The sequence below is a fragment of the Aspergillus pseudodeflectus genome (assembly GCF_044049435.1).
Source record: "Aspergillus pseudodeflectus strain CBS 756.74 chromosome Unknown BJX68scaffold_25, whole genome shotgun sequence".
NCBI classification, from domain to species: domain Eukaryota; kingdom Fungi; phylum Ascomycota; class Eurotiomycetes; order Eurotiales; family Aspergillaceae; genus Aspergillus; species Aspergillus pseudodeflectus.
This window is the reverse complement of record NW_027263801.1, coordinates 318,492-345,579: the sequence shown is the minus strand read 5'-3', so window position 1 is coordinate 345,579 and position 27,088 is coordinate 318,492. Positions and strand designations below refer to the sequence as shown.

The window sequence follows — 27,088 nt, the reverse complement described above, 5'->3', positions numbered from 1 at the left end:
AGCTTCAGCCCCCAGCACCATCACTAATCAGAAACCGCTCTCTCAGTTTTCACACGAAGTCGGTTTTAGCGAAGGTCTGCCTTCCAACAGCTTCTTCATCTTTGCCTCCCATTTGATCGCACGGAGCTCACGTAATAACTGCATGACCTCAGCAGGCCTCGCCGGACCAAAAGCCTCCAGCCGGTGAACGTTGTTCCGTTCTTTGGCGAGGTCGGCCTTGACTTGCCTTCTCTCGGCCTGTTCTTTGACGAGCTTGCGTTCAAGTCGCTTCTTCTCGTGTCGTTCCTTGGCGAGTTCGCGCTCGAACTCTTCGGCTTTGCGTTTCCTGTGGGATCGTTCCATGGCGACTTCGCGTTGGACCTCTTCGATTTTCCTCCGCTGCTTCCACTGCGTTCGGTGGAGCTGGTTGAAGAGCTCCCTGCAATTCTGGCGGTAGTAGATGTGACATGTTTTGCGAGTGGCGCGATGGGTTTCGCCATTGGGGGCTGTGAGGATGACGGAGGGTACTCTCATGGGTTTCGTGTCGTTCTGGATCTTGAGCTGCCCTTCGTTCTGGGTCTGGGGCTTTTCCTCAGTTCGGGTAGCGGACGACTGGTGAGACATGGTGACAGTAGCGTAGAAGATGCGTTCGGTGTTTGAAACTGGGTTTGCCGTCTGCTAGGAGGTATAGAGTGATGAAATTTGCTGTGTGGGTTATCGCAGGAGACGCTGGAGGATAGGTGGTGAGATGGGTGAAGGGTGATCCGAGGAGAACGAGCTAACAGGTAAGAGTGACTCACGTCAAAACCTTACTGTTGGAAGCAGATTCCGATGAAGTCATCCAAACTTTAACCAGTGAGTCGTGGCCATCTAGGAAAGCTTCTGAGTTTCCTGGCGTTTGAAAGCGAGATGCTTCTTCCGCCATGATGCACACATATTCGCATCTTCAACCCAGAGGTTACCTATAGCTGACAGAAACGTCCGAGGGAAATGCTGCACCCTCGAAGATCACGGCAGCAAATGATCCATCCGAAGAGAGCGAATGGTACAGACGCCCCCAAATGCTGCCTGAGTAGATGCGTGAGAGGAGAGATCTCAGATTCTTACACGCTTCGCGGCCGCCATTCCATGCATTGTCTGGCAAACTGATCCCGAATCACGACTCCTTTGTTCCCTTATCTGCGGACTCTATTCTAATTCCATCAAGATCATGCCTGACTGGTAACGATTCTTCGTCGGCCAATGCCTGCCGAGTAAACAGAGACTCGAAGCGGCGTTCAATCCTATCTTCGAGCTAAAGGGATTAGTTAGTGAATGAGGTCAAAGGCGGAGATGAGGGTAGATTACCTGCGAATCGCGCTTGAATATCATCCATACTGTCATTGTCAGGACGATTGTGCCACCTGCTAGCGGAATATAGAGCCACCATGGTGGGTTGGATTCGAGTATGTCGACGTTCATTCCGAACAAGCTCTGGAGGTGTGTTAGCAGGGGTCGATCGAGAAGGAAAGGAGAACTTACGGAAATAAACATAAGGGGCAGAAATATGAACTGGGTTGGATCAGATCAAGTCAGTCTTGTACGCATTGGTGCAGCTTACTGTGATCCAGCTCAGACGTTTTAGACTTCGATTCGCAGATGTCGACTTTTGTGCTTCGGCGATTGAAGTCAAGTTGAACTCCTACCAGAGATTAGCGCGTACGAGACGATCATAATGAGATAATCACCAATTGTATAAGCTCCTGTGATATCTTCGTCAACCGAGCAATTCGCTCTCTAACTCTTGTCTCGGCATTCTCTATCTCGCTGGTCAAATTCTCGCGCTTCCACGATAACCACGAAACCGCTCCTTCCTGCAGAACAGGCCACCGATCATAACTATCAGTTAACGATCGTAGATACCTCATCTGCGCTAGATGTGTTTCGTTAAACCTGGTCCACATTTCCGCGTCGCTCAGGTGTATCTTGACAAGATTGTTGTTTCTCCCATTCGAATGGAATGTCATTGTGCGCTACAACGATCAGCGACAGACCAGGCTGAGACCCAGGGTGCATACCATATGCGAGAGATGGCGTTCGCCCGCACCGCAAATGCTATTCCACTCAGTCTCCAGTTGCCGAATGCATGGCAGAAAAAGCTTGATTGGTGAATCTGGAATCTCCGCACGCTCAAATGTTGTGAAGAATACTTTGGATTTGAGAACGTGCTGGGAGTGCGGATATTGCTGATTGGGCTTGGCCATGATCCATATCATAGCATGGCGTATTGGCTGGGCTGCGAGTGGTGAGAGACGAGTGGATGGAGGAAGGACCCTGTACGCTGGGAGAAGCACGCGGCACTCCAGGAAGCCTGCTATCTGTTAGCTTGGAAAATAAACATATGAGCGAGCCATTACAATCTTCCGGCGGCGGCTGGCGTAATGCGACGGCTGCTGGAATCTTGCTCATTTGTATCTTCCATGACCAGCCTTCGAAGATGCTATGAAGGCCGCTCCCGGACTTTTCCATCATCTTCCTCCACCATCGCCAATATACGCCGTCGGGAGAGGTTGATGTTTTGAGAAGGCTGTCGTCTTCAAGGAGACTGAATAATGTTAGAGGCACCTTGCATCTTCGAAAAAATTGAGCTCACATTATCATTTTCTCAGCGCCGACTGTTGCAATACATTCGCCTCCGTTGTCAGCTCGAATCTTGGTCCTGAAGAAGTCCAAAGGGTACGATTTCGTCTCGAGATAGGCAAGGAGCTCCTTTGCACTCATAACCTCGGCGGACTGGAGTCCTGACTCAAATCTCGAGAGAATGACGTTGCGACTCCCACCCTCCGGCAAACATGCTCTCCATTCTGAAGCCTTCACTAACCCACCTGTCGTATGCGGAAATAGTAGTTTCATCATATTGAAGTTTCTCATTTTGGCTGCCCGTTGAAAGGGTGTCGCCGTGGTATAGTCCTCAATCGAAGTCCGAGCTCCCCTGGCCAGAAGCCACTCCGCGACACGTACCGCGCCATTTTCAACAGCACGGTGCAGTGCAGTGCATCCGTCAATATCGCCAATGTTTATGTCTATCTGGACGGAGGAGCCGGACAATAATTGAACTGTGTGTATATCGTCGGTCATGGCTGCAAGATGAATTGGCGTTTGTCCGAATGCATCCACTTCTGCCATATGGGCTGCGGCGCCGAAGTCAATGAGCATTTTGAGAACATCGAGATCTTGAGCTGTTACGGCAAGGTGAACCAACGACGACCCATTTGAATTCGTAGGTTGATCGAGTCTGGCGCCCCTCTCAAGAAGTAGCTTAACCGCATCCCTTCTTTTCATGTATATTGCCGCCTGTAGCGCGCTCCCGTGCTCACCACCCTGAGCGTTGAGGTCAGCCCCTTTGCTGATAAGTAGGCTCATCAATCTAGGGCTTCCTCGACAAACTGCCGCCTGAAGAGCATTACCATATTGTCCGCCTTGAATATTCACGCTAGCCCCATGCTTCAGCAGTAACTCCACAATCTGCGTATTCCCCTGATATGTAGCAGCTTGCAGAGCGGTTCCAAATTTCCCGCCCTGAAGGTTGACGTCGGAACCGTGGTCCAGAAGTAGGGTGATTATGGGGAGACTGCCCTTGTAAGCAGCGGCCTGCAAAGGTGTACCGAATTCTCCACCCTGAGCATTGACTCGAGCATCAGAGGCCAGTAGGAGCTGGACAAGCTCTAGACTTTTCCCGTAGACTGCAGCTTGCAGTGCATTGCCTAGAAAGCCGGACTGCAAATTGACATCGGCACCATTTGCAAGTAACAACTTGACAATAGATCGACGGTCGGTGTATGCGGCAGCTTGCAGAGCGGACCCATGCACGCCACCTTGAATATTAACATCGGCTTCGCGAGATAACAGTAAGCTGACCACCTCTTCCCTCCCCTCATAAGCTGCCGCTTGGAGCGCGGTGCCAAATCTGGTGTTGCTCTGGACGTTGACATTGGCGTTGTTATCAAGAAGGAGCCTGGCGATATCGGCATTGCCATTGTAAGCGGCAACCTGAAGTGCGCTCCCGAGGATTCCTTCGTGAGCGTTAACATCGGCTCCATGAGCGAGGAGCAGCTTGACTATCTCGTAATTGTGTGTTGAAGCGGCAACTTGTAAAGGGGTCCCGTATTCCCCGCCTTGAGCATTCACGTCCGCATCCTTGCTGAGCAGTAACTGTAGGTTATTGAGGGTTCCTGATCTTGCGGCATTGTAAAGGGACATGTCGCGTCCACTTCATGACTCTGGGAGCACCAGATCGCTTATCGCCAGAAATCATGGGCTTTTTTTTGTTGGTTTGGACCGTGCGGCCAGAAACGGATGGATCTTGGGATATGAGATCCGCCGCTGACTTAATTAAGCGCCGAAGACTCACAGCCACGAACGTTCGGCGCGAGGACCGGAGCTTAGTGCGTTTCAGGGGAGGTAAACTAGTGTAGGCGCTAGAGGCCCTCGGGATTAGATTCATCTTCAATCAAATGTGTCTTTGTCTGTGGTGACTCGGCGACAATTGTCGCAGTACCCCGTTGACAGTATTGGGGGGTTGGCAGATAAATGGCACAGAGTCGAGTCGCCTTGTACGTACTGCTGAACTTGCAAGTATGCGACATTGATGAGATCGAGAAATAATGAACAATTGAAATCGGTGGACTGGTCTCTCTGCGAGCTTTGAAAGCATTGAGAAAGCTCTAGAATTGTGTTGGTGTAAGGCTGACCGGTGGGTGGCGATAAGCGCCCGACAGGCAAAAAGTGCGTGTGCTTAGCCCACTCAATGTCATCACAAACCGAACTCGGACTCTTTCATTCTCACTCATCACCGCCTCTCCTCGACAACCATCACCGTCTTGCGGCATGGGGTCCGTGGTGCTCACTTTGTCTCCGGAACAGGAATACTCACTTCTAATAGATTAAGACGTTCCCGCGGAGCGCTGATTCCGACTGAGTCGACACGATGTTCCAGTCTTTCACAGGCAGCTCCCGCCGCCCTCGCCAGGTCAACCTTTCAGGCCGCAACAATAACCCTTTCGCCGCGTATCCCTCCGGTCGACAAAATCCGCATGGCTCCGGTGCCCAGAATGCCCTTGCTATTGCACAGCAGGAGCGTTTGGCGAGACAACAAGAACGAGATCGGTTAGGCGCGAGTCGGACGATACAGCGGACATGGAGGGGCTATCGGAGCAGGAAGATAACGCGTGGGATATGGCGGGCGGAATGGGATTCAATGGAAAGCCGGCGGACACATTCCCTGCCTGAATTTGAGAGTCTTGCTCAGCAACAGGCGGGTATCTTGCAGCCTGCTGCTCCGTTTGAAACGGCCGCAGCGTGCCTGTCTCAGCTACGCCTCTTGGTGCAGTTTATTGAGCCATGGAACTCCGGGGATGTTGTGCGCTTGGTATACTTCTCGGATGCCTTCCATAAAACATTACACGAGGTGCCTACCTTGGCGACGGAAGGAGAATGGACGATGTTGCTGCAGCGGCTGGCGAATCTTGCCTTACGTGTCTTACACTCGGCGACTTCTCCTACCGTGCCGGCATTTGCTGTTGGCTATCTTCTTCGGCTATTGGTGTTCCTCGCGGGCCTTATCCCAAGACAAATGGCTCGCCTTTCCCGTGAATACTATGCTACTATGGCGACTCTCACGAGGAATATTGATTCAATATCGGAGCGCTCTTCATTGTCTAAACCTGATTTGGTTCAGTGTGTACTCGCTTTACTTCTGCCCATCACTTCTGAGACCCTCACTGCCTACGAGTGGTTCGCTCGGAGCTACCTTACCCTGCCTGATCTCTTGGAGACTCTAGGATCTCTTGATTTGTTGGCGAACAGCATCAATTACAAGTTATTAACGTCTGCTCTTGCGCCATTGTACGCAAAACTTGGTGACCACATACAAGGCTTGGAGGATGTCGATTCGCGGCTTTGGCTACTTGCTTATTTCATATTTTTCCACCGTTATGCCTTGGGCGCTCACGCGGCGCAACGCTCTCCAGACCTCGATTTTGTCAAGGTGGTTTCGGGATTGCTCAACTCAACGGCGGTCCAGATTTACCGACGGGTAGAGTCTGAAGAGTCGGCTGATCTGGACGATGAGCAGAGGAAAGCCCCCTTGCATCCGTTCGTCAAAGACCAATTGTTCAGTTTGCTTAATCAGACTAGTATCACGGGCCTTCTCTCACAGCTTCAGCCTGCCCAGACATCGCAAGGTAAATTCGCGGACTCCGGCTTCGATGCTTCCAATCAAGCAAAGGTACTTGCAGGCTATGCCTTGACACTTCTCAGGGTCTTTCCTCGACGGGGCGATGATATCCGTATGTGGCTGTACCTGGGTTCTGCTACCTTATCTGAGCAACCGGGGGAACTGGGATCGAGGATTCCGGCAATCAAATATTTCTGGCATGCATCTCGCTCCAGCAAGGTGTTTTCTGCGATTAGCCGAGACTCGACGAAGGTCTTGTCTTTGTTGAAGCCAATCAATGAATCCAACTCTGGCCCAGTTGGCTTATCCCAGATGGATCGAGACCAAGAATGGACGATCATTCTCCTCTTCCTCGAGCTGTATACTTTTGTTCTCAAAGTCATGGATGATGATGAATTCTTTTCTAGTGGCTCATCCTTTACCACCTCATCAAACGGGCGAATGTCGTGGACTAGAGAAAGCGCACTGCCTCTTAGCGACATCAAAGATATGACAGTCTTTTTGAAGAATCTTGCGTTCACTCTATACTGGAACTCCGCAGATTTGAGCGAAAACGAGACTGTCCAGGACAGCGGTGGAATTCGAAGTTATTTCAACTCGACAACTCCGCATTTGGAGTCCATAACAAGTGTGAGAGACATTGAGAACAAAAACAAGGAGAAAGGACTGCCTGGTGTGACAGGAATTCCACTTGACTACTTCAAGGGCCTTGTTACCGGGCTTCTGAGAATGGTCCACGAGCGTGACTCGCGGCGCAAGTTCCTTCCAGATGGCCATTGGTTGATGACTAGTCGATTTGACATGGAAGGATTCATTCCTGCTGTCGTTGCCGAAGAGGAGAGCAGGCATCAGCTTCAGGACGAGGACGAAGAGGGCGTGGACGACCTAATGAGCGACGAATCTTACGAACCTACAGGCCTGGTTGGAGCTGGGCGTGCGCAACGGACGCTGCAAATAGAAGCACTTAGACGACGCCAGCAACAGGCTCAACGCCGAAAACAGTTGGAGGCTGTGGCACCGAGACTCGAGATTCTAAGGAACATGCCATTCTTCATCCCGTTTCCCACTCGAGTACAGATCTTCCGCGAGTTTATCTATCGTGACCAGCTGCGCAGACGGCACGGATATATTGACCCCGATTCATGGCGAATGTCGGTGGCACAGGCGTCCATGGGCCGGATGATTGACGGACGTTCAAATGCGATGCAAGACATTCTAAGCCGACATCACGCCAACATTCGCCGGGAAAGTATTTTCGAGGATGCATTTGACCAGTTCTACGAGCTCGGCGAAGCCCTGAAGGAGCCTATCCAGATTACTTTCATCGATAAGTTTAACAACGCGGAAGCGGGAATTGACGGTGGCGGTGTTACCAAGGAATTCCTCACCAGTGTCACCAACGAAGCTTTCAAATCCACGGTCGGCCTCCGCTTGTTCGAGGAGAATGACCAACATCTGCTATATCCTAGTCCAGTCTCAGTAGAACAGCGAAAGGAATATCTAAGACAACTAGGGCACAGGGAAAACACTCCCGAATGGAACGAACAGGTCCGAGATCTACTAAAACGATACGAGTTCTTGGGCCGAGTGATTGGAAAGTGTTTATACGAGGGGATTCTGGTCGACGTCGGGTTTGCACCGTTCTTCCTCCTGAAATGGGCGTTGACGGGAGGCATGAGCTCTGCGCAACGGGAGTCAGCATACCGAGCTAATCTTAATGATCTCAAGGATCTGGATTCAGGGCTTTATCAGGGCTTGGTAAGTTGAACCTAAGCAATACCTGACTGTCGTTCCTACTAACTCCGGTCTCAGCTGCAATTGAAGAATTATCCCGACGACGTGGAAGACTTTGCGCTGAATTTCACCGTCACCGACACGATCCCACTACCAGACGGCAGAAGCCGGACAGTCACCAGGGATCTGAAGAGCAATGGCTCCGATACGGCGGTCACAAACCAGAATCGTTTAGTCTATATTTCCTATATCGCTCGCTATCGCCTGCAGGTACAGCCCGCTTTGCAGACCAACGCATTCCTGCAAGGCTTGGGACAAATCATCCAACCGTCCTGGCTGTCGATGTTCAACCAAGCTGAGATGCAGACCTTGGTCAGTGGTGAGTCAGGTGACATTGATGTGGCGGATCTAAGGCGAAACACATTGTACGGCGGAGTGTACACAATCGGTGACGACAAAGAAGAGCACCCGACCATCCAATTATTCTGGCAGGTGCTGGAAGAGATGACAAACGAAGAGCGCCGCAAGGTACTTCGATTTGTGACCTCGACACCACGAGCCCCGCTACTCGGTTTCAGCCATCTCAATCCACGATTCAGCATCCGTGACTCGAGTGACGACCAGACACGGCTTCCGAGTACAAGCACTTGTGTCAACCTACTCAAGCTTCCACGGTACGAGAGTGCGCGCGTGTTGCGGGAGAAGCTGTTGTATGCAGTCAGTTCGGGAGCCGGGTTTGACCTTAGCTAGCGGGTCAAAGTAGAGGTAATGAAGCTGGGTAACGTGTATAGTGCTCGACTAGGACATACGGATCACATGATACCCGATGAGTGTTGTTACGACTGCATACTACTAGATAGGCGTCTGAATTAAACTACTATTTCTGTTGTTCTTTGAAGCTCAACTTCTTTCAGCGTCTCAGGGCGGCCTTTCAAAGTTTCGGCATCCATTCGACCAGGACTTTGTCTCGTGGAGCAGGAGCTGTCAGTGGCCGTCCCATCGCCACTGCCAAACCCTGAAGAGTCACGAGGCAGGGCCGATAAGCAATCCACGCTTGAGGCAGCGTCGGTTTCCGCTGAAAGAGTCTTTGGAACCCTTAGAGCAGCCAGGCGCTAGCCGCAACAATTCTAGCGCCACCCATGAACCAGAAAAATGTAAGAAAAAAATCCAACCAAAAAATCAATTTTTTTTTGCCTTGTCGGACCGTCCTGAGTTTTTTTTGTGGTGTCTTCTCTTCTTTGATCTTCGTTCTTCCTCCTCCCCTCAAAGACTCTCTTCCCTTTCATTCTTCTCCTCCATCCTCCCTTTTTTTCGACTTCTATCGGAAAAAAAATCTCAAAAAAAAACCGGAAAACCCAAAAAAGATAAATATCTCACCTCCCTCCTCGGATCCTCTTATCTGAGTATCTATCTTGTGTCAACTGTGCGGTGTGTGCGTCTGTGTGGTCGAATCCCTTTCCGCCGCCGCTTTTGCCTCGTCTTTTTGTGATCGCGTCTCTCGCATCGCCAATTCTAAAACCAATACCTTTCCTTGCCGTCGTCACCTCTCGAGTGTTAATCTAATCCGTACGTCTATCGCCCTGTGCTCGTTGTGTTGCTTCGCTTGGTCCCTGCCCGCTTTGCGACCGCCCCTCTTCCCGCTTCTGTGTTGTGGGATTTTCGAGAGAAAACACTTAGCTTGTCTGCTCACAGCACACGCTGTGCACATTTGATTCTTCAGAGACAGGTTCTCAGACGTCTGTTCTCGTCTTTGGACCTCGTAGCTTTGGTCTGGCATCAAAGCTTTCGGACATTGATCAATCGAGTGTCGGCTTGTTTTCTCGCCTAGCACTTTCACCACTCTCATTTCTGCCTCACAAAACACGATTTGAAAGCCTTCACCGAGCTAACTTCTGCTCTCGTCTGATATAGCATCCTCTCAAAATGTCCGCTGAAGCTTCTACTACCCCCGCCCCCGCCGAGAACCCGGCCAACGGCACCCCCGACAATGCCACTGCCCCCGAGGTCACCTCTGTTGAGGCCCCTGCTGCCACTTCTCAGCCTCACTCGGCATCTCTCTACGTCGGTGAACTTGACCCCTCTGTGACCGAGGCCATGCTCTACGAGCTCTTCTCCTCCATCGGCCAGGTCGCTTCCATCCGTGTCTGCCGTGACGCCGTTACCAGACGCTCCCTCGGATACGCCTACGTCAACTACAACGATACCACCCACGGTGAACGCGCTCTTGATGAGCTTAACTACACCCTGATCAAGGGCAAGCCCTGCCGTATCATGTGGTCCCAGCGTGACCCCGCTCTGCGCAAGACTGGCCAGGGCAACGTCTTCATTAAGAACCTGGACAACGCCATCGACAACAAGGCTCTCCACGACACCTTTGCCGCCTTCGGCAACATTCTCAGCTGCAAGGTCGCTCAGGATGAGTTCGGTAACTCCAAGGGATACGGTTTCGTTCACTACGAGACTGCCGAGGCCGCCAACAACGCTATCAAGCACGTGAACGGCATGTTGCTCAACGACAAGAAGGTTTTCGTCGGCCACCACATCTCCAAGAAGGACCGCCAGAGCAAGTTCGAGGAGATGAAGGCCAACTTCACCAACATCTACATCAAGAACATCGACCCTGAAGTCACCGACGATGAGTTCCGCACCCTGTTCGAGAAGTACGGTGAGATCACCTCCGCCACTTTGAGCCGTGACAACGAGGGCAAGAGCCGTGGTTTCGGTTTTGTCAACTACTCCACCCACGAGAGCGCGCAGGCCGCCGTCGAGGAGATGAACGACAAGGAAGTCCGTAGCCAGAAGCTGTATGTCGGCCGTGCCCAGAAGAAGCACGAGCGCGAGGAGGAGCTCCGCAAGCAGTACGAAGCTGCTCGCATGGAGAAGGCCTCCAAATACCAGGGTGTCAACCTCTACGTCAAGAACCTCACTGACGATGTTGACGACGAGAAGCTCCGAGAGCTCTTCGGACCTTACGGCACCATCACTTCCGCCAAGGTCATGCGCGACACAGTCCCCGCCGAGCCCACCTCCTCTCCTGAGTCCGAGGCCAAGGAGTCCAACAAGGAGAATGAGAAGGCTACCGAGGAGAAGGAGGAGCCCGCCGCCGAGGAGACCGAGGGTGAAAAGAAGAACGAGAAGAAGCCTTTCGGAAAGAGCAAGGGCTTCGGTTTCGTCTGCTTCAGCAGCCCCGACGAGGCCTCCAAGGCTGTTACCGAGATGAACCAGAGAATGGTCAACGGCAAGCCCCTCTACGTCGCTCTTGCCCAGCGCAAGGATGTCCGCAGAAGCCAGCTCGAGGCTAGCATCCAGGCCCGTAACAACATTAGACAGCAACAGGCCGCTGCCGCTGCTGGTATGCCCCAGACCTACATGCAGCCCGCCGTCTTCTACCCTCCCGGCCAGCAGGGCTTCATTCCCGGTGGTCAGCGTGGCGGTATTGCCTTCCCTCCTCAGCCTGGTATGATGATGGGCATCCCTGGTGGACGCCCTGGCCAGTACCCCGGTCCTTTCCCTGGCCAGCAGGGCGGACGTGGCGTCGGCCCCAACCAGCAGATTCCTCCCAACTTCCAAGGCCTTCCCATGGGCGCTATGCAGGGCCCTGGTGGCATTCCTAACGGCATGGGCTACCCTCAGATGCAGGTGCCCGGATTCGGTGGCCGTGGCCGCGGTCAAGTTCCCGGCATGGGCGGTCCTATCCGTGGGCCCGGCTACGGTCAGGGACGTGGTGGCGCTCCCATCCAGGGTCAGATCCGCCCCGGCCAAGGTGGTCGTGGACAGAACCCCGGTCAGCCCGGCCCCACCGAGGGTGCCAGCGGCATCACTGCTCAGGCTCTCTCCTCCGCCCCTCCTCAACAGCAGAAGCAGATGCTCGGTGAGGCTCTTTACCCCAAGATCCAGGCCCAGCAGCCTGAGCTGGCTGGTAAGATCACTGGTATGCTTTTGGAGATGGACAACACTGAACTGCTTGGCCTGTAAGTTTTCGCATTTATCCACTTAACATTCAAACATCAAACTAACGAATCTCAGTCTCGAGGATGACGATGCTTTGCGCGCCAAGGTCGATGAGGCCCTCAGCGTTTATGACGAGTACATGAAGAACAAGGGCGACGAGCCGGCTGCCGAGAAGCCCAAGGAGGCTGCTAAGGAGGCTCCTGCCGAGGAGAACAAGGCGTAAATGGCATACACGCAATAAATGCTGTACCGCGGATTTGCGTCCATTCTCCCTTTTTTTTTGCAGGCCGCCATGTCGGTTTTTCGTGACCCACGTTCTATTTTTGATGACATGACCTACCCATTGAATTAACGATTCATCTCTTTCTATCCGCATCCCCCCATATCCTTCATAATCCGCCGACCCTTCTCTTTTTCCTTTTTACTATTTTCTTCAGGTTTTTTTTCCCTCCTGGTCCTGATATCCCTGGGTTCCCGAAGTCCTTAAACAGGACGGGAGAAAAGTTATTCGGATTCCATGGTCTTTTCTTTTCTGTGACGAGAGGGAGGAAGTTGTGATGTCTTTTAGCTTCTTACCTGCTCGTTACTATCGAGATGACACGAGTGTAATATAGACTTATGACTTCCTCACGGATTCCAGTATTCCACGTATATTAGTAGGCTCAGTAGTGTTGCTGACATTCGTCTATATAGCGTAGATTATACACACATCGATTCCAACCATTGACTAAAAGGTCGGATACTGCTGTCCAAATAAATCCATCAAACTATCGAAGTTCCCCTCTTGCAGCAAATCCACCATGTTCATATCCAAAGCGAGTGTCTGATCCCAGTTCAAATCCTGTTGAGACCCGAATGTGGCCTCACTCTCAGTCCCATTCACCCCAAGGCCGCGATTACCTTCGCAAGACCCCTCTACGGATATCATTTGAGTCGGCGGCTCACTCACATGACCGAACCCTGACCCAGATGGACCGGCTGGATGCGGGTAGGAAGACGATAAAGAGGCATCTAATCTTCGCTTCTTGCGGGCATTCGATGGCGAGGAGTTAGTTCTGTTCCGGGATAGAGACACAGTTGAGGGATTCGTGAGACTCGGATCTGGATCCGTTCGTGATGCGGATGGAGGAGTGGTGTCTGCTTTTGCTGTGCCTGTGTCTGTGCTCATACCGGCGATCGGTCCTGATCTAGGACCGGAAGTAGACGCGGTGAAGGGGCCGGAGGTCGTAGTATCGGGTTTCGAAACGGCACGCAGGAGCAACGAGAGAGCGCGATGGCAGTGTTTCGCCGGTTCCCACTGCGTCGACATAATCCGGAGGAAGTCGAGGCAGGATAAGATTTCCCTGTGGTTGTTAGTCCCCACATGGGCCATGAAGAAAACGATAAACACGAAGAAAAGAATTATGAGCGAAGACATACTGACAACCCTTGGCCCGACTATACTGTCCCAGCTGACACGCAAACGCAAGGACCAGCCCCGCCATCCAAGCGGCGGACAGGAACCCCGGCCAGAAGAGGGCTTGGTGGGAGTCTCGCTGGGCTTTCAGTGCGAGGAGGATGTGACGGGCAGCTGAGATGCAGGATTGTAGCGCGGAGGCGAATTCGGGGGTTGAGTTTGGGAGGGAGAGGGAGGGGCGGTTGAGTAGTAAGAGGAGGTGTTGGTAGAGGATTGTGAAGAAGGGAGTGTAGTTGAAGGGGGTTGAGTCTATTGATGTTACGGAGGTCGGGCTTTGATGTGAGGATGATGATGATGGTAAGTGTTGCGAGGGAGGAGAAGGAGGGAGGTCGAGGCTATTCCACCATTTATGAACTGAGGTCGTCAGGACGAGGACCGAAGTCTGCGAGATGGAGCGGACGAAGATGGATTTGTGGAAGAGCTCAAGGGCTTCGCCGGTTAGTTTGCCCGATTGGACGTAGCTGGCAAAGGGGGTTTCCTTTTTGCTTTGCTCGGATTCCGCTTCGGATGGCTGTGGGGTTGAAGCGCTCGGAAGAGGGAGATGTTGGAGCGGCTTGTGGATTTCTGGACTCCCTGGCGGGCAGACGTCGATGTCTGAATCTTGGACGCCGAGAGGAAGGCCGAGTGCCTGGCTGAGGTATCGGTCTAGCGCGTAGGCAGACCAGAAGATGCGCTTGCGGAGGTGTCGGTGTTGCGAAGAGGCAGAGAGTTCGCGGTACCGGAATGGGCAACGGTGCAGGCCAGCATGAAGCATTGATCGGAGCATGCAGCCGCCGACGGTCGACGCGGTACGCAGGGACATGGTTGCTACCAAGTAAAGTTGAGAGGCGAGCAGCGCCTGTAGTGAGAGGAGATCATGGCGCGCTGTAAGAGGACTCAGAAGAGAGTGCATGCTGGTGCTGATTGGGGACTGGATACGACACTCCGCAGGAAGTTGAAGATCCTGACGGACCAGGCTAGCCAGGTGAAAGATGCATTGGAAGATTGTAGTCCATGAGGTGTTGCTTTGGTTCTGCGATATCTCGCGAGCCTGGTTCGGGTCCTTCTCGGCGTAGAGAGACTCCATGGCATGCAGAAAGGTCGGTCCGTGAAGGAATGGAAACAGAGGATGCCAGACTTTGAAGTACACCATCATGAGGTCGCGTGCCAACTGTTGCGGCGGCGACTGGCCGAGGACGCAGGCGATGGAGGGGTCATATTCCCAGTGTGAGACCGGTGTCTCTTCATGAGTGCTCGAATGAGGCGTCCAGAGACTTTCGACGAGTGTGTCCTCAGGAGGAGGGAATTCTCCCGATGAAGGGAAGAAGGCCTGCCGGACGGTCTTGATGAAGAAGACGCCGCTGGAGGAGCCTACGAACTGGCTCTCTTGAGGCGATTGGGCTGTTAAAGAGCCAATTTCGGGTGTCTCCATCTTGATCATCTTATTTTATGAAGGGAAAAAGGTCATGTTCGAGGCAGGGCCAGAGATTGTTGCGAAAAATGCAAAGAGGTTGTACGGATGAAGTTGAATCAAGGCAGCGGCAAATCTTGCTCCCGACAAACAACACTATATTTTCTGGCACTCACGCACGCAACACCACCACTCTAACTGAACGAATATACCATTATCTGTGTTTATTGAAAATATCTATGGAAGACGATCAATCTCAGCACATACAGCATCGACCACATCCTGCGTCTTGGCCTGTCCTCCCAAATCTGCAGTCAGAATCCCCGCCGCGCACACACGCTCAACGCATCCCATCAGCTTGTCCGCAGCTTCCTTCTCACCAAGCCATGTGAGCATTTCCGCCGCCGACCAAAATGTGGCTACCGGGTTCGCCACCCCCTTTCCCGTGATATCAAACGCACTACCATGAACCGGCTCAAACAGCGAAGGATTCTTCCGAGTCGGATCCAGATTACTCGATGGAGCAACACCGATCGAACCGGCCAGTCCGGCAGCCAAATCTGACAGAATGTCCATGTGCAAATTCGTTCCGACGATGGTATCCAGGGAATCTGGCTCAGCGACCATACGGATGGTAATCGCATCGACGAGCATTTTATCCCAGTTGACGTCGGGGAAGTCCCGAGAGACCTCTTCGGCCACTTCGTCCCAGAGAACCATACCGTGGCGCATTGCATTGCTCTTCGACACTACTGTGAGCTTCTTGCGGGGTCGCGATCGGGCTGTCTCGAATGCGAACCGCATGATGCGTTCGATACCGATGCGGGTAAACACTGCGACCTCTGTGGCTGCTTCCCACGGGTGGCCGATGTGGCTGCGGCCTCCTTGACCGCAGTATTCGCCCTCGGAGTTCTCTCGGACGAGTACCCAATCGATGCCATTCTTCGCTGTATTCAAAGGAGATTTTGTGCCGGGGAACGTGCGAACGGGACGGACGTTGGCGTATAATTGGAGAGGGCTGCGGATTCTCAAGAGAAGACCCCAGAGCGAAACATGGTCAGGGACGTCTGCGGGTGTTAGTTGATGTTATACATATCGAGGAGAGTGTATACCTGGATCACCAACGGCACCGAAGAGACAGGCGTCAAACTTGCGGAGGACATCTAAGCCGTCGTCGGACATGAACTGGCCGTGCGCTTTGTAGTAGTTCGTGCCCCACGGGATATGGGTGAACTCGATCTGGAAGCCCAGCTTCAAGGAGAGCTTGTTGACAACCTCGATGGTGGCCGACACCACTTCAGGCCCGATACCATCTCCGGGGATAGATGCGATCCTATGCATTTTGTTCGGTTCTTAACAGTTGTTCTGTAGTATGGTTTACTGAGTGCATCGCTATAGTGGCTCTTATAGTGCAGCCGATCTATAGCGGTTGAACTTATCGGCTGAACCATCAACCAGACCCCGCAGTGCGATTATCTCGACTTCGGTGCTCCGTATATCCTTGAGATTCATCTCATTACTGGCTCAAATCCGAGTATTTAGCGTAACTGGCAGCCTGAGAGCAGATACATGGCATGACGCGAGGGAGAACAGCGCTGCGTCATAGGCTTGATGGTGGTCGTCCGACGTCGGCTGGATAGCCTTCTGAATGCCGCTCTCAAGTGCTCGCTGAGATATTGACGATACCTTGGAGAAAGATAATCGCGTGATATTACAAATTCAACGGCACAGATACCTTTATAGTAAATTATTGCAGTGGTAAAGACGAGCGTTGTTGGACTGTGTGTAGGTCATGTGACCTGACGCATTTCTCCCAGGGTCGTCAATTCATGCATTCTCACCGATGCTGTTTGCAATGGATTCGTCTCTTACCCAAATCATCTCCATCGCCTTATGCAATGCCTGCGCGACCGAAGTCCAGGATCACAACAGCCTGCAACTCATGTAGACTACGAAAACAAAAGGTAAGGACAACTGCCCTGCAGAAACCCGGCTAATCGTGCAGTGCAGTGGAAACCGGTAAGCAAAAATCGACAAGTCGCGACGAGCAGCATTAACAAAACAGACCAACATGTATGCAATGCCTACAGCATCGGCGAAACTGCGATTGGCCCGAGCAGTTGAAACGGTACTACCACATTTGGACGCTCGAGGAGCGAAGCCGTGCTAACAGAACCCAGGGGCCCCGCAAAAGGCTACATCGAAGCCCTCGAGCAACGGCTCCACGAAACAGAGGGCTTGCTCCTGGGGCTCTTGGAGCAAGTATCCGATTCCCAGCTGTCATCTGGTATCCCACACCCCCCAGCGCAATCCCGACCGGGGAAACGGGGCAGCGAATACTGGAAGCGGTTTCCGCTGCGGTCTGTGGAGGGGATCCGGTCGTGGCAGGAGGATGCCCTGCGATCTGCAACAGAGCGTTCTGAAGCTTCTACTGCCACGTCTAATCTTGATCTAGCCGGACCTTCATCGGATGCTGTAGAGGCATCTCCTGCGACTCTTACTTCCCAAGAAGAACCATCCCGAATACAGCAGAAAAGCCCGAAACCACAGGCGACTTTGAGTTTGTGGAGTGGAGCTCCCTCGACCGATTTCCAGCAGCGCTTTCTGTGGTAGCGACGTACCGTCGCCTCACTCGTTCGATCGCATGATTCGTGTTTTCCTCCCTCGTGCCCAGATCGGCGCTTGTCTACTCCCCGAATCTGGGGCCTCCCCGGCCTCCGCAGCCCCGCAATCCCAACTGCATAAGGAGGAGTCATGCCCCACGATGAAGTTATACAAATGCTCCTCGCAGTCAATACGTTATCTGCAACACAATCATGGCTCTCAAGAAGGTCAGGCAATTCATTTTAATTCTGAAATAGCTCTAACATGTGCAGATTATCATCGTCGGCGCCGGCCCCTCGGGCCTCCTCCTCGGCCTCCTCCTCTCAAAACAAGGCGTCGAAGTCGACCTCCTCGACGCCGACACAAAAGTCAGCGACCAACCGCGCGCAGCACACTATGCCTCGCCAGCAGCGTACGAGCTCGACCGTGCCGGCGTCCTCGACGACGTAAAGAAGCGCGGCTTCCAGTTCAAGACTATGGCCTGGCGCAAGCCAGATACTACTTTCGTTGCAGGCACAACCACAGAGCATCTTCCTGCGGACTATCCGCACCGCATGGTTGTGCTTCCACTTGACCAGCTCGGCGAGCTCCTCGTCGAACATATCATGCGCCAGCCGACGGCGCATGTGAAGTGGTCGCATCGCGTCACTAAGGTCGGGCAGGAGGCGGATCGTGCTTGGGTTGATGTTGATACGCCGTCTGGCCCGCGGCGCATGGAGGCAGACTATGTTATTGGCTGCGATGGCGCGAGCAGCACAGTCCGCCGCGAGCTCTTTGGACCGGAATACCCTGGCGAAACACTAAACGCGCAAATCATCGCTACAAATGTACCTGCCCTCCATTCCTTCCCTTCTCTCCTTCAATCTCCGACCCAACCCCGTCAGCCCACCCAAACTAACCCTTACACAGGTCTACTACGACTTCACAAAATACTTCCCCTCCGACTCCAGCTTCATAATCCACCCCGACAACCTGTACATGGCAGCACGAATCACAAACGACGGCCTCTACCGCGTAACATACAAGGAGATCCCGAATCTCTCGCGCGAGGAGTACATCGCGCGTCAACCGAAACGCTACGAGGAGATCCTCCCCGGGAACCCTAAACCGGGCGAGTACAGAATCATAAATATCAGTCCCTACAAGCTGCAGCAGCGGTGCGCGCAGTCGTTTCGGGTAGGGAGGATTGTCCTCGCGGCTGATGCGGCGCATTTGTGTAATCCTTTGTATGCCACCCCGATTCACTCACCTCTTAAAACCGCATAATTCGTTGGCGAAGACGACTAATAGGAAAATAGTGGCGGCCTCGGCCTAACAGGCGGAATAGCCGACGTGGGCAGCCTTTACGACTCGCTAATGGGCATCCACACGGGTCGAGCCTCCGACGCGATTCTAGACAAGTACGCGGAGATCCGACGGAAGATCTGGGTCGAGATCATTGACCCGATGTCGCGGGAGAATTTCGCGCGGCTGCATCAGGATGCGGAGACAGCGCGCGAGAATGATCCGTTCTTTAGGCTTTGTGTGAAGGCTGAGACGGATCCAGAGCTTAGTAGGGAGATCGCGATGGGGTATGAGAAGTTGAGAGTTGATATGACGGAGTACTACGATCTGTGAGTAGGAGTTTGACGGAACTGAGAGTGTATATATGATATGAAATCTTTCTATTATGTCCTCTCTTCATTTATGTTATGAACAAGAGAATTTCTAGACATCTACATCTCCACATAAACTTTACTACATCCCCAAGCCCAAGCCCAAGCCCCTCTATCGATTTCTATCCATTCCTCCCCCAAAGTACTACGAAACAACCCCCTCGTCTCTCAACGCACGAATTTCCCCCTCCGAAAGCCCCATATCACCCAGAATTTCATCCGTATGCTCCCCGAGCAACGGCGGCGGCCGTCGCACACTCGGCTCAGCATTCGAGTACTTCACCGGCGGACTAATTACCTTGATCGGGCCACAGGCTGGATGGGCGATTGTTTGGACCATGCCGCGGGCCTGGACTAATTCGTTTTAGTTTCGTTAGCTTACTAGGGCCGGGAATGGATGAACTGGAAAGAAAAGGGAAGGCATACCATGTTCATGCTCCATCGTCCCCTTAACATCATTAACAACAGCAAACGGCAGCCCACTCCCCTCGAAGCGCTGCTGCCACTCTGCCGTGTCAAGCCTTCTTGTTTCTGCTTCGATGAGGGCCTCGAGGACCGTGCGGTTTGCGACGCGGTCGGAGTTGCTCTTGAAGCGGGCGTCGGAGGCCCATTCTTTCTTTCCCAGTCTCTCGCAGAGGATGCCAAAGAGGCGGTCGTTGGCGCCGCCGACGAAGATGTCCCCGTTAGCCGTTGGGAAGGATTGGTAGGGGACTACTGAGGCTATACAATTCAATGCAGAGTTAGCCACCAGAAGAATGAGAGAAAGGACGAAACAGATAGGGCAAGGGCAGATAACATACGATGCGCAGTCCCCCACCGTCCACTATCCTTATCCCCACTGATGAGCACAGAACTCCCCATATTCGCCAGCGTCGCAACCTGACAATCACTCAAACACACATCAAGATGCTGTCCTTCATTTGTAGTCGCCCTCGCAACAACCGCCGCAAGAATCGAATTAACCGCGTACAACCCCGTCGTGAGATCCGTCACCGCAACACCAACCTTCACCGGCGGTCCATCGCGACTCCCCGTCAAATGCGCAAGCCCGAATTCGGCCTCGACCATTACGTCGAAGCCCGGACGGTTCGCGTACGGACCTGTTTGGCCATAGCCTGTTATCGATGTGTAGATGAGTCGCGGGTTTAGGGATGAGAGGGTTGTGTAGTCGAGGGAGTATTTCTTTAGGGATCCGGGGAGGTAGTTTTCGACGAGGATGTCGGATTGCGTGGCTAGTTTTTGGAGGATGCGTTGCCCGCGCGGGTCGGCGAACGAGAGGGCTAGGGAGCGTTTGTTGCGGTTCACCTGTTTCTCTCTTAGACGTGCTACCATGTGAGGAAAGGAATTTTGGGAGAGGATGTACAGAAAGGTAATAGGCGCTCTCGCCCTGTCCCTCACGGCCGTCGAGGTATGGTGCGTAGGGAGGGCCCCAGGCACGTGTGTCATCGCCGCGGACGGGGTGTTCAATCTTGATAATGTCTGCTCTGTGACGAGTTAGTTTTCATTTTCTATCATCTCTGGACTTTTCTTCCAGTTTCATGGGATCGCACCCTAGGTCGCCGAGAATCTGGGTACAGTACGGCTATGGGGTTCAAGTTTTCAGCAATTGTCTGAACCAATTGATTGGGATAAGGGAGGACATACGCCTGCAAGAACACGACTGAGATCTAGCACTTTCAGACCGGCGAGTGGGAGTTTCTTGTTCTGTTTTGGTTTCGGCGGTGTTGTTGTCGTTGCTAGGGTGCGGATTGAGATTGAGAGGCCATTGGGTTTAAGGAGGGGCCTGAGAGCAGGGAGGATCATTGTGAGGGTTGCTTGCTATTGTGGCTCTGACTCTGCCATAAGTATAGGTCGTTCGTTGGTGTTTTATTGAAGACGCTGGTGGTGAGTGGTGACCTTGCTGCTGCTGATGCGCGCAGTGCCTGGCAAATGCCCCACCGGGCCGGTGGGTTCGACCCCACATACTTTTTTATTTCTCCAATTTGCGTGCGGAGAAGAAAGAGCCTGGCGTGTCGTCACTGTCCTTGCTACTTGCTACGGAGTACGTGGACTACGGAATTGATTTTATGGGGCAGAAGAAAAATACAAAATTCTATTCAGCTAGGTATCATATTTACAGCATGGGCTTCAAGTCAGCGGCAACCTTGAACGGCGCCTCCGTCTTGCTGCGGATCTCCTCAACGGACACGCCCTCGGCGTGCTCAACCAGGGTCAGACCCTCGGTCGTGCTGACCTCGAAGACGGCCAGGTCAGTGATGATCTTGGACACGCAGCGGGGTCCAGTCAGGGGGAATGAGCACTGCGAGAGGATCTTGGGGTTGCCCTTCTTGTCGGTGTGTTCCTGCTTCTGTTAGACTTTGTTCTGCAATTTGAATGTTGATAAGAGGGGGTGAAAGAGTGTAACGCACCATCGTAACAATAACCTTGGTCTTCTCAGGGTTGGCGACCAAATCCATGGCACCACCAACACCCTTGACCTTTCCGGGGAGCATAAAGTTGGCGAGATCTCCATACTGGCTAACCTGAAGGGCACCGAGCATGGTCAAGTCAATGCGGCCAGCGCGGATCATGCCGAAGCTCTCGTGGGATCCAAAGAGGGAAGCACCTTTGCTCAGGGTGACAGTCTCCTTTCCGGGGTTGATAAGATCAGGGTCCTCCTCGCCGGGCTGGGGGTAGCCGCCGAGACCAAGGATGCCGTTTTCTGCCTGTAGGAAGACCTCGACACCCTCGGGGAGGTAAGAGGGCGCGATCAGGGGCATGCCGATACCGAGGTTGACGTACATTCCGTCGCGGAATTCCTTGGCCGCGCGCTTGACGATGCGTTCGCGGCGGGCGGTTGCTTCACCGGAGCCTGCACAGTACATATATTAGCACACATTCGCCTCCATAACTCCTGAGGGTATGTATACGCACCAGCCTGAAGCATCTCACTGGGATCCTTGGCGAAGGTGAGCTTCTCAATTTGCTTCTTCTCTGTGCTCTGGATGACCTTGTTGACGTAGATAGCCTGCAGATGGATCTCCTCGGGTGCGATCTCGCCGACCTCGACAATGTGGTCGGCTTCGACGATGGTGTACTTTGCGTTCTTGGCCATGGCCTCGTTGAAGTTGTTCTGGGCCTTGCGGAACTGGCAGTTGCCGAGCCTGTCGGCCTTGTCGACCTTGATCAATGCGTAGTCACCGAAGATGGATTCTTCCAGGATGTAAGCCTTGCCGTTGAATTCGCGGGTTTCCTTGGGTTTCGAGTATTCTGCGACCGTGCCGTCCTTGTTGTAGCGGACGGGGAGTTCACCGGTTTGTACTAGACAGAAATCAATTAGATTGGTTCAATTGACCATCAAGAGTGAGTGAAAATGCATACCGATAGTTCCATAAGCAGCAGGGGTATAGAAAGCAGGGACACCAGCAGCACCAGCGGCGCACTTCTCCGCAATGGTACCCTGGGGGGTCAATTCGAGCGAAAGGTCACCACTGAGATACATCTTCTCAAAGACCTTGTTTTCACCAATAAACGAAGCGATCATCTTGCTGATCTGGCCGGTCTCGAGCAGCTGGCCGAGACCCGCACCGGGCATACCAGCATTGTTCGAGACAACGGTCAGATCTTTGATGTCGGGACGATCGCGGACAGCGTTGATGAGCGTGTTGGGCACACCGGAGAACCCGAATCCTCCAACAAGGACTGTGGCCGGGCCCTTCATGTCCTTGATGGCTTCGCTGGCGGAGTTGCACCGCTTGTCGACGGCGGGCCGTGTGCATGAGGCGGAGAATTGCCGCCGCCAAACGGCGAATGGGCGGACGACCGCTGGTGTCGGTCGTGCCATGTTGTCTGTCAGCTGTTGGAGCAACAGAGGAGAGAAGGGAAGAGGGAGAGGCGGAGAGTTAAGAAGAGCTGCTACTCCATATTTCCGAGTGCTTCGGCAGTCGAGCTGTGGGGGGAACCCGAGCAAAATGATTATCCGGCCTGTGGAAATTCAAAAAGTAAGTTTGTTTGATTTTCGGCTGTCATGAGTTTTCAACTTTGAGTAATTTATCCAAATCAAGCTGTTGTGCGCCACAATTAAGAAGCAGAAATGCTGGACAAGATTGAGCAATCAGCGCATAGAGGACAGGTTCCGCCTGGAGTTTGACGAATGAGAGAATCGCCTTGCTGGGAGCATTACTTTTCTGCCGCAGAGGCTAATCCCAATCCAAAAGGCGGAGACGCCTTTTATGTCTCTGTGGCCAGCAACCTGGCCTGAGATTTCATGTAATTTCCAAGCCCGAAATTAAAAACTACGCCTGCCACCTTTGCCGACCATCGGAAGCCGATTGACGTCTCGGCTGGGGTAGTCGGCTCTATCCTCTTCCGACCTACTCAGTTGCTTTTTTGAGACACTTTCAACTGCTGTTCACACAAGACAGTGAACGCAAGATCAAGGTCAACACAGGAGATTATCTACGGGGTATCTCAACCCTCTCACAGCCCCCCGCGACTTGACTCTTGAGCGCCCCGCCACACAACTCACCGGTCTTTCTTTGCAACACTCGAAATGTTAAACAAGGATGTGGGGCCAGCTAGGCATGATTAGGGTAACCGTGACCCTATTCGTCCCATGTCAATTTGCCAAACGGATTTCCGGACATGTTTTTCCAGACAGGACAGACGGATATCAATGTGCGGATACTGGAGTTGTTTGTGTGCCAAAGAAAGACACTATTCTATAGCAAGAATGCCACCTGGCAGATGACAATTAAATGAAAATTGGCATCGAAACTACGCACAACTCAAGCCAATTTCATGACTGTTTGCTACCACTAGTGGGGCAAGTTGAGTCTCGACTCTCCACACGAGCTCACACATAGTTAGTACTTCCCCGCACGTGGACTGTACACACTCTCCAATCTTGAACTCCTCGAGTTCGTGTAGCGGACAAAATATTCTCGTCCAGCATCTCACCTCGCCTCGCACAGACAAGAAAAACCTATCACAATGTTCCGCAACGTCCTAACCAAAACCCCACACGACATTGTCGTCCTCTCCGCAGTGCGCACCCCGATTACACGCGCCTTCAAAGGCGGTTTCAAAGACAGCTACCCAGAAGACTTGCTCATGCCCGTGCTGCAAGCCGCAATCAAGCGCGCAAAAATCAAACCCGGAGATATCAACGACGTGCTCATCGGCAACGTCCTCGCCGAACTCGGCTTCGCAAAAACCGGTCGCGCAGCGCTCAACGCAGCAGGGTTCCCGAATACAACGACATTCCATACCGTGAACCGGCAGTGCTCGAGCAGTCTACAGGCGATAACACATATCGCGCATGCGATTCGCGTGGGACAGATTGAGGTGGGTATTGCGGGTGGTGCGGAGAGCATGACGAGGAATTATAATCCGTTGCGCGGGATTCCCGGGGATGTTGGTCCCGCGCTCTTGGGGTCGGGGGTAAAGGATGCGACGGATTGCTTTGTCCCAATGTTAAAGACGTCAGAGAATGTGGCTGAGCGGTATGGGGTTGGGAGGCGGGAGCAGGATGAGTTTGCGGTGGAGAGTCAGAGGAAGGCGGCTGAGGCCCAGAAGGAGGGAAGGTTCAATGAGGAGATTGTGCCTGTGAATGCGAGGAGGGTAAACTCTGAAACGGGGGAGGAGACGTTTGGTGTTGTTGATAGGGATGATGGAGTTAGGGCCGGGGTTACGGTTGAGAAGCTGGGGGTGTTGAAGCCCGTTATCGAGGGGGGTGCCTCTACGGCTGGGAACTCGTGAGTCTACCATTCCCTACATAGAATCTTCTCTGTCTGCTCCAACCGGACTACTAACAACGCAACCAGCTCGCAAATCTCCGACGGCGCCTCCGCAACCGTCCTCGCCAGCCGCGCCTGGGCCGAAGCACACGGCTTGAAACCACTCGCCCGCTTCGCCGGAACCCAAGTCGCAGGCTGCGCCCCCGACGAAATGGGCATCGGACCGATCCCCGCACTCCGCAACCTGTACAAACACAGCGGGATTTCACAGCGCGACGTGGACATTTTCGAGCTAAACGAGGCGTTTGCCAGCCAGTCTATCCACTGTATCCGGGAGTTGGGTATTGATATGGAGAAAGTGAATCCGAATGGTGGTGCGATCGCGCTGGGGCATCCGATTGGGGCTACCGGGGCGAGACAGACGGCGACTTTGCTCGCGGAGTTGAGGAGGGGGAATGGGGAGGTTGGTGTTGTTAGTATGTGTGCTAGTACCGGGATGGGGGTTGCAGCGCTGTTTATTCGAGAGTAGAACACTATCCTAGAATTGTATGCTCCTCTCTTGAAGCGAATATCAGAATTCTACTCTGTACGAGCGGAGATGCGGAGACGAAGCTATAGTACCCCAGCCCCACACACTGCGACTTCCCAGGCTCGTGGGGCCCCAGGCTGGCCATATTTCAGCCAAATAATGTTGAAACACCGTAACACTCCTCAATCAATACTCTCGCTACGAGCAGCAACACAATGTCACTTCTCAAACAACTATCCCGCCTCCCACGAGGCTCAATCCGCCCAGTTTACATCTCCAAACGCTCCCTCGGCTCCGTCAGCGCCATCGACTCGAGCATCTTCCGCACCCTCTTTGGCACAGAAGAAATCCGCAAGGTACTGTTTACCACAAACTTCACTCTCCGCCTTGAATTACCCAACTAACAAAACTCAGGTCTTCAACGATGAATCCTACATATCCCGGTGCATAGACGCCGAAGCAGCCCTCGCCCGCGCCCAATCCACCTGCGGCGTGATCCCTTCACACATTGGGTCCCTCGTCACCACAAAAGTAACCTCGACACCCCTCGACATGGAACGCCTCCGCACTGAGACCGAAATCGTCGGCTACCCAATCCTCCCCCTCGTCCGGCAACTCAGCGCAATGTGCGGATCCGAAGCAGGAAAATATGTACACTGGGGCGCGACGACGCAGGATATAATGGATCTTGCTAGTATCTTGCAGATGAAGAGAGGATTGGAGATTGTCGAGAGGCTCGTTGGGGAGATTATTGGGGTGTTGCGCGGGTTGAGTGTGCGGTATCGCGATACGCCCATGGCGGGCCGGACGCATCTCCAGCATGCGCTGCCGGTTACCTTTGGGTATAAGTGTGCGGTGTGGCTGAGTGGATTCCAGAGACATGCTGCGAGATTGAAAGAGATGCGCGAGCGCGTGCTTATGGTTCAATTCGGGGGTGCGGCAGGGTCACTTGCTTCGCTGGGTGACGGGGACGATGGGATACGGGTTCGAAAAGCCCTTGCGGAGGAGTTAGGGCTGAGTGATCCGCCGATTACGTGGCACGTCGCGCGGGATGGAGTTGCGGAGGTAACGAACTACCTTGCGCTGCTGGGCGGATCGATGGGGAAGCTCGCGCTGGATATTATCATCATGTCGTCGAATGAACTCGGCGAGGTCTCGGAGCCGTTTGTCCCGCATCGCGGGGCGAGCAGTACGATGCCGCAGAAGCGGAATCCAATCTCTAGCGAAGTTATCCTTGCGGCGTCAAAGGTCCTCCGCTCGAATGCGGGACTCGTGCTCGATGGGATGGTTGCTGATTTCGAGCGAGCGAGTGGGCCCTGGCATCTAGAGTGGGTGGCTGTCCCCGAGAGCTTTGTGATCGCCGTCGGGGCGCTGGAGCAGACGAAGTTCGCTCTGGGCGGGCTCTGCGTGCATTCGGAGGCGATGTTGCGGAATCTACATTCGACAAAGGGGCTCATTGTGGCGGAGGCAGTGATGATGGGGCTTGCCCCTGCGGTGGGGAGGCAGAGGGCGCATGACATTGTGTATGAGGCTTGTCGGGAGAGTATTGAGAGTGGGGGGTCGTTGGAGGAGGCCCTGCTTGGGAAGACGGAGGTGACGGAGAAGATGAGTGTGGAGAGGGTGAGGCAGCTGTGTGACCCGGTCAATTACCTGGGGGCGTCGGGTCGGATGGTTGATGATGTTCTCGCTGTTGATTGAAAAGTAGACTGTACTTGGTAGTGTCCCACATTCTATGTTTCTGGTATACACAACCTCTATACTTTGAAGTAAGACAGCGTAGCTCTCCACAAGCCCCGCAAGCACTTAAGCTGAGCCTCACCAGGCCACCTGGGGCTGGGGGCGATATTCCACATGAAAGC

General features: G+C 53.4%; 10 protein-coding genes across 10 annotated transcripts; 6 read left to right on the top strand and 4 right to left on the bottom strand.

Annotated features, from left to right (window-relative positions):
* Nucleotides 1-42: 42 nt before the first annotated feature.
* BJX68DRAFT_267588 (uncharacterized protein) lies at nucleotides 43-603 on the bottom strand (the record flags this gene model as incomplete). Its single annotated transcript, XM_071045846.1, has 1 exon — nucleotides 43-603. The coding sequence occupies one exon, from the start codon at nucleotides 601-603 to the stop codon at nucleotides 43-45; it is 561 nt and encodes a 186-aa protein (XP_070898416.1).
* Nucleotides 604-1,135: 532 nt separating this feature from the next.
* On the bottom strand, nucleotides 1,136-4,218 carry BJX68DRAFT_267587 (ankyrin repeat-containing domain protein; the record flags this gene model as incomplete). The annotated part of the gene is made up of 8 exons (XM_071045845.1): nucleotides 1,136-1,273; nucleotides 1,327-1,452; nucleotides 1,501-1,530; nucleotides 1,580-1,660; nucleotides 1,707-1,991; nucleotides 2,037-2,329; nucleotides 2,376-2,563; nucleotides 2,699-4,218. The coding sequence occupies 8 exons, from the start codon at nucleotides 4,216-4,218 to the stop codon at nucleotides 1,136-1,138; spliced, it is 2,661 nt and encodes an 886-aa protein (XP_070898415.1).
* Nucleotides 4,219-4,785: 567 nt separating this feature from the next.
* Nucleotides 4,786-8,877, top strand: BJX68DRAFT_102521 (HECT-type E3 ubiquitin-protein ligase). Its single transcript, XM_071035758.1, has 3 exons — nucleotides 4,786-4,850; nucleotides 4,901-7,951; nucleotides 8,006-8,877. Exons 2-3 carry the CDS (start codon nucleotides 4,946-4,948, stop codon nucleotides 8,675-8,677), a joined length of 3,678 nt encoding a protein of 1,225 aa, XP_070898414.1. The 5' UTR covers nucleotides 4,786-4,850; nucleotides 4,901-4,945; the 3' UTR covers nucleotides 8,678-8,877.
* A 252-nt stretch (nucleotides 8,878-9,129) lies between these two features.
* pab1 (polyadenylate-binding protein) lies at nucleotides 9,130-12,508 on the top strand. Its single transcript, XM_071040383.1, has 3 exons — nucleotides 9,130-9,493; nucleotides 9,839-11,898; nucleotides 11,954-12,508. Exons 2-3 carry the CDS (start codon nucleotides 9,851-9,853, stop codon nucleotides 12,099-12,101), a joined length of 2,196 nt encoding a protein of 731 aa, XP_070898413.1. The 5' UTR covers nucleotides 9,130-9,493; nucleotides 9,839-9,850; the 3' UTR covers nucleotides 12,102-12,508.
* A 97-nt stretch (nucleotides 12,509-12,605) lies between these two features.
* BJX68DRAFT_255777 (uncharacterized protein) lies at nucleotides 12,606-16,065 on the bottom strand (the record flags this gene model as incomplete). Its single annotated transcript, XM_071043095.1, has 5 exons — nucleotides 12,606-12,791; nucleotides 12,828-13,221; nucleotides 13,298-14,739; nucleotides 14,992-15,791; nucleotides 15,837-16,065. 5 exons carry the CDS (start codon nucleotides 16,063-16,065, stop codon nucleotides 12,606-12,608), a joined length of 3,051 nt encoding a protein of 1,016 aa, XP_070898412.1.
* Nucleotides 16,066-16,416: 351 nt separating this feature from the next.
* Nucleotides 16,417-17,439, top strand: BJX68DRAFT_102454 (Zn(II)2Cys6 transcription factor domain-containing protein). Its single transcript, XM_071035756.1, has 4 exons — nucleotides 16,417-16,688; nucleotides 16,730-16,743; nucleotides 16,790-16,852; nucleotides 16,905-17,439. The coding sequence occupies exons 1-4, from the start codon at nucleotides 16,554-16,556 to the stop codon at nucleotides 17,335-17,337; spliced, it is 645 nt and encodes a 214-aa protein (XP_070898411.1). The 5' UTR covers nucleotides 16,417-16,553; the 3' UTR covers nucleotides 17,338-17,439.
* On the top strand, nucleotides 17,345-19,055 carry BJX68DRAFT_102458 (uncharacterized protein). The gene is made up of 4 exons (XM_071035757.1): nucleotides 17,345-17,555; nucleotides 17,601-18,155; nucleotides 18,238-18,554; nucleotides 18,627-19,055. Exons 1-4 carry the CDS (start codon nucleotides 17,541-17,543, stop codon nucleotides 18,943-18,945), a joined length of 1,206 nt encoding a protein of 401 aa, XP_070898410.1. The 5' UTR covers nucleotides 17,345-17,540; the 3' UTR covers nucleotides 18,946-19,055.
* A 73-nt stretch (nucleotides 19,056-19,128) lies between these two features.
* On the bottom strand, nucleotides 19,129-22,806 carry BJX68DRAFT_276259 (CoA-transferase family III domain-containing protein; the record flags this gene model as incomplete). Its single annotated transcript, XM_071048052.1, has 10 exons — nucleotides 19,129-19,337; nucleotides 19,410-19,703; nucleotides 19,784-20,288; nucleotides 20,347-20,467; nucleotides 20,534-20,565; nucleotides 20,628-20,766; nucleotides 21,101-21,324; nucleotides 21,392-21,834; nucleotides 21,897-22,283; nucleotides 22,344-22,806. 10 exons carry the CDS (start codon nucleotides 22,804-22,806, stop codon nucleotides 19,129-19,131), a joined length of 2,817 nt encoding a protein of 938 aa, XP_070898409.1.
* A 553-nt stretch (nucleotides 22,807-23,359) lies between these two features.
* BJX68DRAFT_276257 (thiolase family protein) lies at nucleotides 23,360-25,229 on the top strand (the record flags this gene model as incomplete). Its single annotated transcript, XM_071048051.1, has 2 exons — nucleotides 23,360-24,718; nucleotides 24,788-25,229. Exons 1-2 carry the CDS (start codon nucleotides 23,955-23,957, stop codon nucleotides 25,227-25,229), a joined length of 1,206 nt encoding a protein of 401 aa, XP_070898408.1. The 5' UTR covers nucleotides 23,360-23,954.
* Nucleotides 25,230-25,444: 215 nt separating this feature from the next.
* Nucleotides 25,445-26,927, top strand: BJX68DRAFT_276255 (class-II fumarase/aspartase family protein; the record flags this gene model as incomplete). The annotated part of the gene is made up of 2 exons (XM_071048050.1): nucleotides 25,445-25,585; nucleotides 25,644-26,927. 2 exons carry the CDS (start codon nucleotides 25,445-25,447, stop codon nucleotides 26,925-26,927), a joined length of 1,425 nt encoding a protein of 474 aa, XP_070898407.1.
* Nucleotides 26,928-27,088: the final 161 nt, after the last annotated feature.